Raw genomic sequence first — 16244 nt, forward strand, 5'->3', positions numbered from 1 at the left:
AACGCAGCGGAGCTGATCTGCAGCCGCTCCGCAGTCGGTGGAAATCCGGGGTTAGACAGCTTTTACAAACTTGTGAGAGAATAGGTCATTCTCAGGAGCTCTGTGAATTCAGGCCTGATACAGTGATAGGTACACTCTCAGAAATAAAGGTACAAAAGTTGTAACTAGGACAGTACCCTTTCAAAAAGGTACACATTTGTACCCAAAGAGTGCATATTAATACTTCAAATGTACATATTGGCAGTTCAAAGACATATTTGTACCTAAATGGTACATATTAGGAACCTTTTTCAAAAAGCACCTATTTTGTTAATAAATTAGCACCTTATTGAAATATATTGGTCTCCCATAGTACATAAATGTGATTAAAAGCTCAAGACATGCATTATTATTCTTATAAATTGCTTACATATCTCACAGATTTTGCGCTGTCTGTAAAACGCTCAGATTTAGTTCCTGTCTCTTTAAAATCCGCCTCTCAAAATGTCTAGTGTACTCTGATTGGTCAGATGACCTACTCAACTGTTATTGGTCAACTGGGTTCAGCGTGTGTTTGAAAGGTTACGCCCCTGACTATGCGTGGGTTTTCTGGTCCTGAGAATCACAGGCATGAAAGTAAACAAGCAGTTATATTTCTCTATAAATGATGGTGTCTGTAGTGCCTTACCACTTTGAGCTTGATCCAGAGAGTTCAGACGGCCGTTACGATATAAACAATCTCCGTCAATGAACGCGCTTGGATTTAATTTCTTTAGGTGTCTTTTACTCTGCCAGAATGCCAAACGAAGACGAAAATGTTTTGCAAAGAAATTCAGAATGTAATTATTACATTACTGTGCAAAATATATGGAAACACCAAATGTGCTGCAAACTAAGTGCTCTTCCGCCATACAATATAGTTCTCATGTTTTACCCGCTTAAACTATTCAGGTCTCCAAAAAATGGCTTTATTGGCATGTTAAAGAAGGATCTTTAAATTTCCAAAGCATAGAAACATAAATAAACACTTTACAAAGAGATACACATAAAATTAGAAGGAAAAAGGTATAGATTATATTCAGTCCGTAGTTAAAGGAGAATAAAGTCATGTCTTATGTCCAATGTTATTCAGTGTTTTGGTTATTTCCCAGTTGTGGTTCTGTTCCACTTGTTGTCCTTTTCTTATGAAAGGACCTGATAGACAGGTTTGAGCTTATTGAGTTTTCTCCCAGTATGTATGGTAGTTTGTCCTTTTGATGAATAATAACTTCACACAAGGTTGATACTTATCTTATGAATGAATGTCTGAATGCAAACCTTAAAGGAGTCATATTGCCAGATTGCATGTTTTCCTTTGTTTTTAGAGTGTTAAATGATGTCTGTGCACATAAAAGATCTGTAAAGTTGCAAAAATTAAAGTTTCAAATCCAAAGAGATATTCTTTTTAAATGTGAAGCCTCATCCACGCCCACCTAAAACGACTCGTTTAACACGCCCATGCAGTTTGACGTCATACTGGTTTGAACATTTTCATAACACCGCCCTAATATATACGCAAAGATAGAGGGTGTAACTTTCAATTACGCTGTAGTTTTGTTGTTTCCGCCATGTTGAGCAGACGCAGTGTTTCGTTGCAAAACTACTTTGGTTGGCATTCCAACAGAGTAAACATTAAGAAACCAGTGGTTAGGTTTTATTTACAACACTGTTTCAGAACAGTACAGCCCGAATGTTCGATTGTGTGCTGCACATTTTAAGGAGGATTACTTTCTAAACATCGCGGAGTACAACCGCTGGATGTCCACAAAGGCTTCGTCTAAAAAGTGGAGCAATTGTAACTTTGCAACTACACTGAGATCCTGTAAGTAGCCGATGTTTTCATATTTAATACATTTCCTCACTGACGATTCAAAGACAAGTTTGGTGCAGAGATGCGCCTGTGTTTTAATGCATTTCCTAATGATGATCCAAACACATGATTTGAGAAGTGCAGATTAGTGATTGTTTGTTGTTTTTACGTTCACATATGCAAACATGGTTTATGTTTTAGTATCCTTACCTTACCATCTGTTACGTTCTGCTGACATCGCGCTGGTAAAGTTGATCGATTAGCTTAGCCATCCGTGTTTTCTGGGTCAGATTTAGGCTCATGTTGATAAGGTAGTAGTAAATACGATAGTATCTCGTGGCTTTTATTATTGTTTTGGGAGCTCATCTTCCAAAACTTGGCAAGGAGCGTCATATATCCGATTACGTTACTGAGGTATTCAGCCAATCACAACGCACTGGATAGCTAGCCAATCAGTTCACACGCGTTGACACCGCGCTTTCTCTTGACGATGAGCTTTGTACCAAACGACCTGTTTCAGATGGGCGGGACTTAGAGGTGCTAAAAAATGTATGGTATGTGGAAAATAATGATTTTTTTTAACCATAAACCACACGAACACATTGTATTACACCAAATAAACAAAGTAATGTGCTTTTAGCCCTATAATATGACTCCTTTAAATCGAAGTACTGTCTGTACCAGAGTACATATCAGATTACTGTCCACTACATTATCAGCTCTGACCACTTTGCATAAAGTTGATTCTTATCTTATAGACGAATGTCAGAATGCAAATCTTTATGGTGTATTACAGTTTTTGTTGAAATAAAAGCATTTTACTGTAGAATTTGGCTGTTTTTTCACAGCAATAGTTTACAGTCCTGCCTCCCCAGCTCAAATGTCAAACTACACCTAAAGGTTATAGGGTACAGATGGGGTGAATGTAAAATGAAGAGAAACCTGAAGAGAAACACTTTTAATTTATTTGTAAAGCAAAGTTTACCATCAGTGTCTAAAGCAGCTTTATTAAGAAAACAACTCCAGTGAAGGGACTTTAGTGAGAAAATCTCTGCTTTTATAGACATGCCTGAAATACATCAGTAAGACCCCCTAGAACTTTTACGTTCCTAAAGAGTTCTCAGAACGACCCCACTGGTGTAAAGGACGTTGCCTAGTAGTTCCCTAGTTCCCAGAACGTCATGATGTGGAGTTCTTTAAAGGTTTGGAGGATGTAATTTGGAAGACCTTCACAGAACATTCAGGATGATCTGGAAATGTTCAGGGGACCATTTTATGTAGAACATGTATGTTCCCAGAACGACCCTGCTGGTGTTTGATGATGTTGCCTAGGAACAATACCAGAACGTTCTGTTATTTGGCAGACCTTTTAAGGAACATTTAGGACTTTCTGGGAATGTTAAGGGGACCATAATTTATGTGGAAATTTTTCATTCTCAGAACGCCCCCGCTGGTGTTAAGAACATTGCCTAGTAACGTTCCCAGAACGTTATGAGACTCACCCACAAGTTGAAACCCCAGATGTCAGCCAGAAAAGAGCAAAAAATATCACCTTTACCCCACAACCCACCCAGATCTTCCAGAAGCCCCAGAAAATGGGCATAACTCCATCTATTTAATTATATACTATGAAATTGTTATGGTTGGTGTGGTGGAGGATAAAGGAGGAGATGGGGATGACAATGAATCCAAAATGATAATCTTTAATTAATAAAAAAGCCAAGGAACATGGAAAATGAAAAACACATCACTATAAACGAGAATGAGTCTAGACAATGGGAACAGCAGAGTATTTACAATGGACTGATGAGGTTGATGAATGTCATAATAACAACCGTTTTTTTAATAACCGTTTTTAAATGATTAACGGAGGACCATGTGGGAACGTTTTGTTAATGTCTTCCAAGTTAACTGGATATAGTGTTATTACCATCATCACTTATTTAAGGTATCATCATTATCCACATTGTCTTTCTCTGTCATCACGTCTTCCTCTGAAAAACTGTTGAGAACTTCGGGAGGTCGGCAGATGGTTTAACGGCCAAAATTTGCTCAGTTGCTCATAAAATGGGCAAGTTGTTCTGTACTGAATACTGCGGTTGTTGTGATTCTTAACTTCCTTATACTCGGCTTTAATGCTCTTTATTTTGTCACTGGCATTGCAGTCAGGTGCAACCGCATGTAACTCCTCCTTACTTCAGGTGCTAAATGATGACGGTCAGCGCAATCCGTCGTGCAACACTGACGTCATAATCCAGCTGAATCAGATATGTGTGTTTAGACGCAGTTCAGAGGATATCAGATATGTATCTGATAAAAATCCATATTTGGAAGTGGCTCAGAACGGATAGAAAAAAAATCGGATCTCTGTAAGTTTTGTGTTTATACACATGGAGCAATATCCGATCTGTGTCAGATGTGAGCACTTAACCCGATTTTTTTGGCCAGTGTAAATGCAGCCTAAAGGTTCAGATTTCTGTCCGCTTTAGAGAACTTTTAGGGAACGGTGCGAAAGGTCGCGGGAACGTCACCTTTTTAAGTGGGTAGATTTGTCTTTTTTATTTTTTTATTAACTAAATACATCACACCAACCTTTGCTGTACCTTTTTATATATTTTATTCACTGTGTTGTGACACTGACTGTCAATATGCAAATAAAAACACTCGCACCTTATTTTAGATTTCTGTTTGTACTTTTGTTTAAACACAGCATGAAGTTAGCTGGAAGAATACACAAATAAAGAGGAAATGAAATATGAAAATGAGTCTTTATAAAGAAATAAACAAATGATGGGAGGTGTTGAAGATGAGATATAATAATAATAACATCTAAACAATACAGAGACCGAGAAACAGAAGATTCAGGAGAGAAACACACAAACTCAAAAGTAAGAACTTTATTTACTTTCTCATTCCTATTAAAATAATATTTCTGATATCAGAGTGTTTTATAAGGATTGTGTATTAATGTTTAATGACTATTAATGAAACTTTATAAAGAATTGATGAAGAGTTACTGAAGAGATGTTAACTTTTAGCTTCATTTAACAGCTTTAATATCAGATTATCATCTTTATTTACTACATATTGAATAGACATTTAAATGAATGAATTTATTGTGATGATCAGAATTATGAACAAACCGAATAAATCAACATCTGATGTTTTCAATGTGTTTGTTTTTCAGAAATGGCTCAAACTTTATATTTCAGCGTTCTTCTCATCGGTGAGTTTTTGTTTGTGGTTTTATGTTTGTTTTATAATCTCATGAGATTTGACTCAAACTCTTTCTTTCATAGCTCTCTGTTCATTATCTGAATGCATTCAGCGCCGCTATCACCACATAAACATAGAGAAGACCTGGACTGAAGCTCAGAGATACTGCAGAGAAAACTACACAGATCTGGCCACAGTCAACAACATGAACGACCTGAATCAACTGATGAAGAGTATAAATCACAGTCTGTGGATGAGCAGTAGTGATGTATTTGTCTGGATTGGACTGCATAGATCAAGTGTTTGTAAATGGAAGTGGTCTCTTGGTGATCCTGTGAAATATACAAACTGGTATGGAGACTCAAATGGTCCAGGTCATTGTGTTTATATGAGAGATGGATCATGGCGTCATCAGATCTGTAATGTTAGGATGAGATTCTTCTGCTACAATGGTGAGTGAAGCTTCATAAAATAACATTAAACCTTCACTTAACAAAACATCATCAGATGTAAACTTTACAAGACAACAATAATAAACATCACAGAAACACAAATATCATGTGAGATTATGTTTGACACATTCACTCTTCTGGAAACTACATCAAACTACAAAACACAAAAAAAGAATTTCACCCTGTGTTAAACTTTTGTGTGACAAAATGCAAATGGTAGTTAGGTTGTTCAAAAAAAAGTAAAATATATGATATCCAATCAAGTTACTCCATCTTTTTTGTTGAAAAAAATAAAGGGTCAACACAAGTGTCAAGTATAATTGTACATCTTACTGTGGATGTTATTTACTGACTAGATACTAAAGCAAAGGTAATAAAATTTAGAATAAGTGCCCATAACTGCATATAAATAGAGAGAGAAGCAAATGTCACCACCAGGGGCTGGCTATGTTAGGCTAAAGCCACGCCCCTTCTCAACTCCCACCTCGAGGAGGTCCCCAAAGCCAACCCAATGACCAGACAAACACGGAACCAGGTAAGTAAAATATAAAACAAGCTTTATTGAGTTTAAATATTTAAAAGAACTGGGGAATGGGGAAGGGGAAATTAAAACTAATGGGCTTCTTCTCCTCCCTCCAGGGAGACTGCAACCACGGGCAGACAGGGCAAGGGCAACAGGGATGCAGCCCACTGTAAGCCGGGGGGGGGAAAGGGGAAGCGTCAGGCTCCGGCCTGGACCCTGCTAACCGTGGCGCCCTCCTTCTTCCTTCCTGGAGGCAGAACAAATTCAGGGTGACTGGTAAGGAGATTTTCCGCTGTCTGCGTACCTTTCCTCTGTTCGGCAGGGGGTTCTCGCCCCGCGTGCCTTCACGTTCCCCGTCGTCGGTTCGCCCTCGCTCCTTGTTTCCCACGGGCAGTCACTACGACACAAAGGCACTGTTACTTGGACTTGGACTTCGAGTATTTCTCACCGGCTCTGCTGTTTACAGCTCTCTGGGTAGGTATCACGTTACACAGTCTGTTCTCCGATTATTCACTCTCGTTCTCCTTTCTCTCCACAGGTGGCCACTAGGACACAAAGACACTGTTACTTGGACTTGGACTTCGAGTATTTCTCACCGGCTCTGCTGTTTACAGCTCTCTGGGTAGGTATCACGTTACACAGTCTGTTCTCCGATTATTCACTCTCGTTCTCCTTTCTCTCCACAGGTGGCCACTAGGGCACAAAGACACTGTTACTTGGACTTCGAGTATTTCTCACCGGCTCTGCTGTTTACAGCTCTCGGGGTAGGTATCACGTTCACAGTCTGTTCTTCAATTATTCACTCTCGTTCTCCTTTCTCTCCACAGGTGGCCACTCGGACACAAAGACACTATTACTTGGACTTCGAGTATTTCTCACCGGCTCTGCTGTTTACAGCTCTCTGGGTAGGTATCACGTTCACAGTCTGTTCTTCAATTATTCACTCTCGTTCTCCTTTCTCTCCACAGGTGGCCACTAGGACACAAAGACACGGTTACTTGGACTTCGAGTATTTCTCACCGGCTCTGCTGTTTACAGCTCTCTGGGTAGGTATCACGTTCACAGTCTGTTCTTCAATTATTCACTCTCGTTCTCCTCTCTCTCCACAGGTGGCCACTAGGACACAAAGACACTGTTACTTGGACTTCGAGTATTTCTCACCGGCCCTGCTGTTTACAGCTCTCTGGGTAGGTATCACGTTCACAGTCTGTTCTTCAATTATTCACTCTCGTTCTCCTCTCTCTCCACAGGTGGCCACTAGGACACAAAGACACTGTTACTTGGACTTCGAGTATTTCTCACCGGCTCTGCTGTTTACAGCTCTCTGGGTAGGTATGGTTTCCTCCGTAGGTCAGCAGAGGGGCGAAGGTCGCACACCACCTCACCGGGTCGAGCGCTGCCCTATCTCCACTGCCCGTAGGGCGATCGAGTCCTGGACAGGGGCGCCCCTTTGTAGAGACCGCGGGGGCGGCGGACCCTTTCGCCTCTGACTCTGCGACAAAGACAGACACAGGTAAGTTTACACCACGAATAGTCGTTAGCCTCTCCGTCCTCTGCCCAGTAGAAGAAATGGATGATGCGGGGCTTCGTCTAACAAGACACACAGCAACCCACAGCAAGTACACAGCACCACTCCAACGTGAAAAGCTTAATAATTGCAAAGTCTCACTCACCACACTATAAGTGCAACACAACAAGGGAAGCGCCCGGTGTCCTCCACTGCGCTTGGGCTGAGATAGGGGGGATGGAAAATACGACCAAAATAAAGTCTCGTTGCTGTGGCCGTTTGGATTTACCTTCTAACGGCTCGCCCACCACACTATTGTAGGGGTAGGGCCGCCCTCCTTCTCCTGGAGGTTCCCAACGGTTACACAGGTTAATTTCTGCAAGTTACTCCACACCAAAAAGGTATACTCACAGCGGGTAGCCTTTGTTTACGTTATACAACAAGGTCATTTTTCTTCCTGCTTTACTCCTTCAAAAGTACTGGTTAGACCAAGGTTCCTTTTTACCCATAGGATTTTCCGTTTACTCCAGCAGGTCCACCGTAAACTACAACGAGAGAGGGGGAGAGAGAGAGAAATACAGACAGCCACCACGTCTAACAATGAGCACAGCTCCGTTCCTCAGCACACACTACCACACCTCAACTGTGATCTAACTGTGCTTTTTATACTCCTCTCTGTACTCCAGTTGTCCAATTGCCCGGCGATCTCTTTAACTAGGCACAGCTGTGCCCAATCGGCTGATTACAGCCTTCGCGAAGCTGCCGGATGTCCGGTGTTTCTGTTCTCCGGTCTGGACGGAAACATCCGGGCGGAACCAAACTTCCTCAACTTTTGGTTCCGCCCTGAAAGATCGTCACCTTGTGACACAAACACATTGCAGTAACTCAAGAGTTTAACCCTTATGTGTTGTTGGGGATGTTTTCATCCACTGCAAGGTTTTTTTACTCTTAATTTGCCCATAACTTTCTCTCTGTTTTATCAAATTGAATGATTTTTGGTGACAAATCTTATATTTACATATATTTTAAGAAAATGTTTTGAATTTTTTCAAAAACTCAACGATATACCGTGGGCAAATTTACTACCCTTTCGTGTTGTTAGTGGATGAAAACATCCACTAAATTCAACGGCTATAAAAATGTATCAGATGAATATTTTTTCCACATTTATTTACATAAATCTGTTAATCAACCGCAGTACTGATCAAAACTACCAAATCTTCACAAAAATTCCATGATTTTAACTTATAAACCAAGTTTATAAGGGGTGTCACTGATTTGGGGAAAAAACACACACAAAATGACAGATTTTCAATATAAAAAGTGATTGTAACCTGGATTTTTTTTAAACCTTTTTCACAGTCTTGGGCATGTCAAAGATTGGTAAAAACATTAGCTTTGAAGCATTTTTAGTTTTTGTGTAGCATCAGTTTAAATTTTTCCCCCTCATTTATTGTTTGTGGCTGTTTTTGCCCCATTGACTTCCATTATAACAACATTTTTTGATTGCAGAGCTATGACACCTTTTTATCATGCATTTTTGAATGTTGGTGTTTTTTCCTTTTGCTAAGAGGTCAAATTTGTCATTTTTACTGTTGATCACCATGTGGCACTATTAACCCTTTAGTAGGCCTATGCAAAAACAGAGCTTAATTTGTGGCTTGTACATTGAGTTATATGGAGTATAACTCCATAATAAAATCATATTATTGTGTGTGTGTGTGTGTGTGTGTGTGTGTGTATGTGGTTATAACGGAAGTCAATGGGGCAAAAATAGCCAATAACAATAAATGAGGGAGAAAAAAAATAAAAACTGATGCTACACAAAAACGCTTAGGTTACTCACATAACCCCGGTTCCCTGAAATAACGGGAACGAAGCATTGCATCAGTTAGCTGACGCTATGGGGGAAACTCCTGTTTACTCCGCGATTGAAGCCTATTGGTTAACGTCTGTACAAAGTACAGACCAATGACGTTTGAACCCGCGCACGGGATGCACACACGTCCTTATATAAGCGCGGGTCAAACGTCAAGAGCTCTTTATTATTCAACTGAAGTGCGCAGCCGAATAACACTCGCTGCGTAGACGTTTGTAGCACGGCAAGAGACGCAATGCTTCGTTCCCGTTATTTCAGGGAACTGAGGTTACGTGAGTAACCTAAGCATTCCCTTTCAATACGGTTCACTTTGCATTGCGTCAGATAGCTGACGCTATGGGGGAACGTAATCCCATCATGCCGTGCATACACAACGTACTGAAGTGCCTCACCGGAGAGACACTGCGTGTGGCCCTATACCCGGCATATTCACAGCTTTAAAGCAAATGTGTAAGCACCATATAAAATGTTGACGCGCATACGGTGGGGTTTTAAACGCACCGGGAGCACATAACACAGCACAAGACGGCGAGATACCGAGCGTGCCGCGGATGTGCGAGATAAGTAAATTCAGAGTCACGTTGGTGAGCTCGCTGAGCGCACCGTGGTGTACACATAAAACACATGAGCGTGCATAATTGAGCCGAGAGAACCTGCGCTCGTAGGGCAGGGACGTCTAAGCTTTACAATCTGACAAATGTAGACGGCGAAGACCAGCCGGCCGCGTAGCAGATATCAAATATAGATACCCCTGTAGACCAAGTCCATGATGAAGCCAAACTCACCCAGAGTGGGATCTAACATATAGGACATTGCTCATAGAGGGGCGTGAGCCAGTGCGATGGCTTCAACGATCAATCTAAATAACCACTGTTAGCAACAGGCATACGTAGTGAGTGATCTGCGAAGCTCCCGAACGGCCGATCTGACTATAATATGCGGCAGAACGGTTCGTAGCGTGGGATTATACAGATACCACAATAGTGTGAACCCAGGTGAGCCCTCGAGCGCATCGGGGATGCATATAGGTAGTATTATAGTGCACAGATCGGTGCGCTTTCCAAGCGCGCCGAAAATGTGTATTGACTATAAATTGCATGGGCACAGGTGAACACTTGAGTACATCATGAATGCATATAGATGAATCAGAGTGTTATAATGCACAGGCCGGCAAGATTCTCGAGCGCGCCGTCATGTGTTCTGATAATAAATTGTGCACACACGGGTGAACCCTTCAGTGCACCGTGAAGCGTATAGATAAATCAGTGCACAGAACGCGCCGTGAATGTGTACAGATATGATTGATGAACGTAACGGTGGGCACCCATCGCACCGTGAACGTACACAGATGAACAACAATGTATGTGTCACAAAGCATAACACAGCCGTGTATACAGGTGAGCTTTTCCAAGCGCATCTGAGTGTACACGAAATGTTATAGCGTGCATATGTGAGCTTCTCTAAGCGCACGGTGGACGCATATAATTAAAAACCATATCGTGCATACAGGTGAGCTAACGGGCGCACCTTTAATGCAACAAACCTTAGTAGTGCGCGAAGCAGGGATGTCGAAGCTGTAAACTGACAACGTGGACGGCGGGGACCAGCCGGCCGTGTCACAAATGTCAAATGAGAAACCTCTAAGACCATGCCCGAGGAGCTAATCCATACATGGAGTAGACTAACCACGAGTGAGCATCATTGTCACGGGAGGTGATAACGTCAACGATCCATAAATAACCTGTATTGACAGGTGCGCTAGTGAGTGATCTGTGACGCAGATGAACAGCTGATCGTCTGATGTACGTCAGACGTATCTGTTATACAGGACCTTGGACAGTTCCAGCGGACGGTGCCTCGGGCTGAGAAATTACAGGCTTATGAATAAAGTGAATGGCCAGCCGTAAAAGCATGGTTCGCTGTTACCGCCGCCATCTGCATCTGAGAGATGACAGGCTTGTGAATTAAATGAATGGTCGGTCGTAAAAGCGTGGTTCGCTGTTATCACCGCCACATAGATATAGGTAGGGGAGAGAGCCGCTGTGCACGAACCTCTGTAGTGAGGAGAAAAGTGTTCCACCCACGATTCGCGGGGGGTTTAGACTTTTCGCTGTCACTAGACAGAATAGATCAGACTTCGCATAAGGACGCCTCGCAAAGGGGTCCTAGCAGCTCGTGTCAACGTGTCATAAGGCACGTAATGTAGGTAGTGTCCCACGGAAGCAATCTCCGCACGCCCATCGTAACGGGTTAATATATCTGCATCTTGGTAGTTTAAGCACGAGATACGTATCACTCTGATTGAACATAGCTTATAAAGCGATGCAATGATTTTATAAAGGAAATGACTCGTCAGCTTGTACAGGGGCGAGCTCGTAATGATAGCACTTCATGCAGCCGTGTGTAACTTAAAGCATAAGCTTCCCGGCCATCAGCTCGGGGCGGGACCTTTGCTTAGTCAAACTGAAGTGGTCTTATGAACAGAATGCCACGATATTCAGCTTTCTGGGGCTCGTTAGAGGGGTGCGTGAGCCCGTCTTAAACGAGATGCCGCGCGTCTGACTGTGGGCGCGCGTTGAGCTTGCTTTCCGAGCATCATAAACTAAACTTATTGTGGCGGGTAGCAAGCTCACTTGAGGTTGATATTACCCTTAATATCTCCGAGTATTGGAGCGGAGCCGAGGTGTGAGCGTCTTCGGATGCGCTGATATAAATCATAAACCGCTTGGCTGTAAGCCTTTGAGTGGCCGTCCGGAGAGGGCGCGATTCAAACGCTTGGAGCCATGAAAAAGTCTAAGGCTGCCGTCTGTCTAGGAAAAGAAAATAACAGCCGTTAGACCGTGCTCGTTTGAGCCATCAGTATCGTAGCGGAGAAACTGAGGTGGGCTGCGAGCGAATTTGGCAGAAAGGTGTTAGAGACACCGTACAGCCGTGGGGTGCCAATACACAGTATATGGCCAAACCGGTTTTTTTTCGGCAAGCGTCAATACAATTATGGACGGCGGGCCGTGTGTGCGTATAACTGACTGCTTGTCGGTAAGGCGAAAAGTGTTTAGAGACACCGTACAGCCGTGGGGTGTCAATACACAGTATAGTAAGCACGGAAATTGCTCTTAGAGGAATTCAATACCATTCGCCACAATAGTGAGGTCGCATAACCGACAGTATTACACAGTCTTTTTTGGATAAACAGCACACAGAAAACATTTCAGGGCAGTCCAGCCGAGGCGCAACTTAACCCCTCCTCTCCCAGACAGTTCGTTCTCTGTTGACGCAGCTGTGCTGCGAAGACCAGAGCTCGGCCGTTCAGGTGCACGAGCCTCAGTAGTGACGGTGACCAGAACGGCTCACGGAGCAGAGCAGTATGTCTAGGTGGTTTAATGTCAGACTGGACCCATCACAGAGAGGAAGTCTGCCGTGAGGCCCGTGGTTTTGGCGTTTATTAAAAGGGCAGAAAAACCGGGTATATAAGAATGTACCAATATTCAGCGCACTAATATAGGACGGGACTGAATAAAGGGAGGTATTCGGGCCTCAGTATATTATAAACAAATTCGTTCTGCCTCTGATTCCGTCTAAACCAAAGAGAAATGACAGGGCAGACGAATAGTGAGCTCTCCCAAAGTGAGACAGACTCAGGCCGGTTAAGCTCTTATAATAAGTGTTTTTAGCGCTCCAATAGAGGCGTGTCCGCCTTATCGAGCAGACGAATGAGATCGCGCCGCTCCAGGAGGGGAGGGGCATGAAGCTCTGTAATCGTTGAACACTAGACAGCTGCATTTAGAGGCAGCGAGCCGTAAGACCGCGTGCTAACTCTTAGAAGCCGTTAAAAGACCTCACCACTGCGGGGAAAGGAGCGAGGGACTCCGCGAGCTTAGAGCACGAGTGGCTGTGCTATGACAGGGAACAGGGGCAGACCCGCCCGTGTTTGCTTGTCGTATGCATCTATCTTAGTTCTACGGTTCCCCCGCTTGTTCATCAACAAGAGAGGAACGGCGGAGGGGAGCAGCAACACAGATAGAACAGCCATGTGTCGTATGAACCGTATCACCCGATGCACTCGGGGATTCATATGAATGTGCCAGAGATCTCGCCACTGAATGTGAGAGGAGCGAGGGACTCTGTGAATGTAAAGCATGAACGGTTGCGTTGTGACAGAACACAGGGGGGGTTAGCCCGTGTGTGCTTGTCTATGCATTCATCTAGTCTCATGGCTCGACGTGTGTTCATCCCGGCGAGAGAGGAACAGCAGGGGGGGCACGAAACATGGATAGGACAACCGATGCATATAAGCGCGGTCCCGGCGTGGGAGGTGCCAGACCGGTAACGCGCTCGGAGGAAATTCATAGCAGAGAGGCTCACCGAGCTGCTGTGCTGGACGCTATTACAACAGCGCCTGCTCTTTTAGCTTATAGCTTTATATCAAAAATATTGATCTTACTGGGCGGCCGCAGGGGAGACCTCGTCAGGCATGTGTCCGCTGCACAGGGCTCGTACCACGGCAAGCGAAGGCTATCTTCGGTTCTCGGCCGGAAAGCGGCAGGGGAAGACGCTAGACCTGGATTCTGCTATCTTCGGTTCTCAGCCAGAAAACGGCAGGGGAAGACGCTAGGCCTGGACTCCGCTGCAGGGCTTGTATCGACGGCGAGGTAAGGCTTCTTCTTCTTCGGAGCAGCGAGAGGTTCGCGCTGAAGGAGAAAATTAATGAGCTCTTGACGCTTGACAAACTTCATTGGTCTGTATTTTGTACAGACGTTAACCATTAGGCTTCAATTGCGGAGTAAACAGGAGTTTCCCCAATGCGAAGTGAACCGTATTGAAAGGGAACTAAAAATGCTTCAAAGCCAATGTTTTTACCAGTCTTTGACATGCCCAAGACTGTGAAAAAGGTAAAAAAAAAATCCAGGTTACAATCACTTTTCATATTGAAAATCGGTCATTTTGTGTGTGTTTTTTTTTCCCAAAATCAGTGACACCACTTATAAACTTGGCAATTTAAGACTTAAAATCATGGAATTTTTGTGAAGATTTGGTAGTTTTGATCATTACTGAGGTTGTTTAACAGATATATATAATTTTTTTTGGAAAAAATATTTATTTGATACATTTTTATAGCCGTTGAATTTAGTGGATGTTTTCATCCACTAACAACACGAAAGGTAGTAAATTTGAACAATGCACAAGGGTTAATAAATAAGAGTTTCTGTAGATTCAGATCTACTGTAAGTGTAACAGTCAAAATAAATCCTTAAACAATCTTTATTTTCTTCAACAGAGAGCAGTAAAGGATTCTTCATTGATGATTCTTCAGTATCATGGAGAGCCGCTCAGATCTTCTGCAGACAGCATCATACTGATCTGACCAGTGTGAGGAATCAGACTGAGAATCAACAGATTCAGAAGATCATGAATGACACAAATATAAATGAAGTCTGGATTGGTCTGTATAGAGACTCATGGGAGTGGTCAGATAAGAGCAACTCCACCTTTAGATACTGGGGTTCTGGTCAACCTGATAATACTGGTGATGAATGTACAGCAGTCAACATGCAAGAGCAGGAAAAATGGCATGATGTGGGTTGCAGTGGGTCTTATACCTTTGTGTGTCATGAAGGTGAGTAATAAAAGTCAATGTGTGTTTGATGACAGAAGTTTATTCATTATTTAAATGATCTCAGTTCAGTGTTTGTTTTGATCTGATGTGTAGTTTGTGTTTGTTGTGTGTTCAGATAATCTGATATTGATCCAGATGAATCTGAGCTGGTCTGAAGCTCTGAGATACTGCAGAGAGAATCATGTGGATCTGGTTTCAGTTGATTCAGAGGGGATTCAGTTCATGGTGACTAAAGTGATTGATGAGTCCTCTACTGACGCCGTGTGGATGGGGTTACGTCACTCCTGTGCTGTTGGTCTTTGGTTCTGGGTGAATGGAGAGATGGTCTGCTATCAGAATTGGGCTCCAGGGAACAAAACAGCAGTGGACGACTGTGACCATGAAGTGAAATCTGGAGCAGTTCAGTCTGGAGGAGATCATCGCTGGATCAGCCTTCCTGAATCTCAACAACTCAACTTCATCTGCATTAAAAAATAATAAAATAATTTGTGCCTATCACTGCTTTTGATTATTTGTTAATTTTCTGGATTTCATTTAGTTTTGTTCTTTAGCAGTAGGGTCCATTTATAAACATATTACAAATTAAATAAAACAGTATGCCTTAGTTCAGAATCATTTAATTTATACTAAAGATATAGATATTCTATGTTAATCTCCTGACACAATATATTTTCTTATGTTTCTTTAATAACTGTTGAATTAAATGAAATGAATGTGTTAGTTATATTTTGGGAGTGGGTTAAAGTTCATGATATTTACTCATCAGATGTCACTTCTGTTTTGTTTCATGTGTGATTTATAAAGATTATGAGCTCATATCAGAGTTTAATGAGATTTATTTCTGCATCTTAAGTGAATCAAATGAGTTTATAGATTCCTTTGATTCTTCTTTAGAATCGTTCGGTTGAATCTGAATCTTTAATCTCTGACACAGAATTTCCTGTTTGTGTAATTAAATAAAGCTAAGACTGAGTTTCATCCATGTGTTGATTAATAATACTTGATAATATCAGCACTCATCTACAATAGTAAAGGCTGAGAGTTCAACTAAAGTAGGGTGACCATACGTGCCATTCTTCCCGGACGCATCCCGTCCAGGATTTCGGTGTGTCTTCCGGAAGTCGTATTTGTTGACCGCATACGCCATTCAGTTAAAAACATAAGATATACAATCGTAGTTTCATTCTTACCTTAAAATGTAACGGTTGCTTTTCTGTAATAATAA

The 16244-nt window shown here is 42.4% G+C and overlaps 1 protein-coding gene across 1 annotated transcript; it reads left to right on the forward strand.

Moving 5' to 3' along the window:
* The first annotated feature begins 5017 nt into the window (after positions 1 to 5017).
* On the forward strand, positions 5018 to 15816 carry LOC135752634 (macrophage mannose receptor 1-like). Its single transcript, XM_073816055.1, has 3 exons — positions 5018 to 5054; positions 5128 to 5496; positions 15135 to 15816. The coding sequence occupies exons 1-3, from the start codon at positions 5018 to 5020 to the stop codon at positions 15494 to 15496; spliced, it is 768 nt and encodes a 255-aa protein (XP_073672156.1). The 3' UTR covers positions 15497 to 15816.
* Positions 15817 to 16244: the final 428 nt, after the last annotated feature.

The sequence above is a fragment of the Paramisgurnus dabryanus genome, chromosome 1 (genome assembly GCF_030506205.2).
Source record: "Paramisgurnus dabryanus chromosome 1, PD_genome_1.1, whole genome shotgun sequence".
NCBI lineage: Eukaryota > Metazoa > Chordata > Actinopteri > Cypriniformes > Cobitidae > Paramisgurnus > Paramisgurnus dabryanus.

Excerpts from the sequence above, each read along its gene's own strand:
- LOC135752634 (XM_073816055.1), top strand. The coding sequence starts at position 5,018 with ATGGCTCAAACTTTATATTTCAGCGTTCTTCTCATCG. Across the intron at positions 5,055-5,127 it reads TTTCAGCGTTCTTCTCATCG|CTCTCTGTTCATTATCTGAA; the intron begins GTGAGTTTTTGT and ends TTTCTTTCATAG. Across the intron at positions 5,497-15,134 it reads GAGATTCTTCTGCTACAATG|ATAATCTGATATTGATCCAG; the intron begins GTGAGTGAAGCT and ends TTGTGTGTTCAG.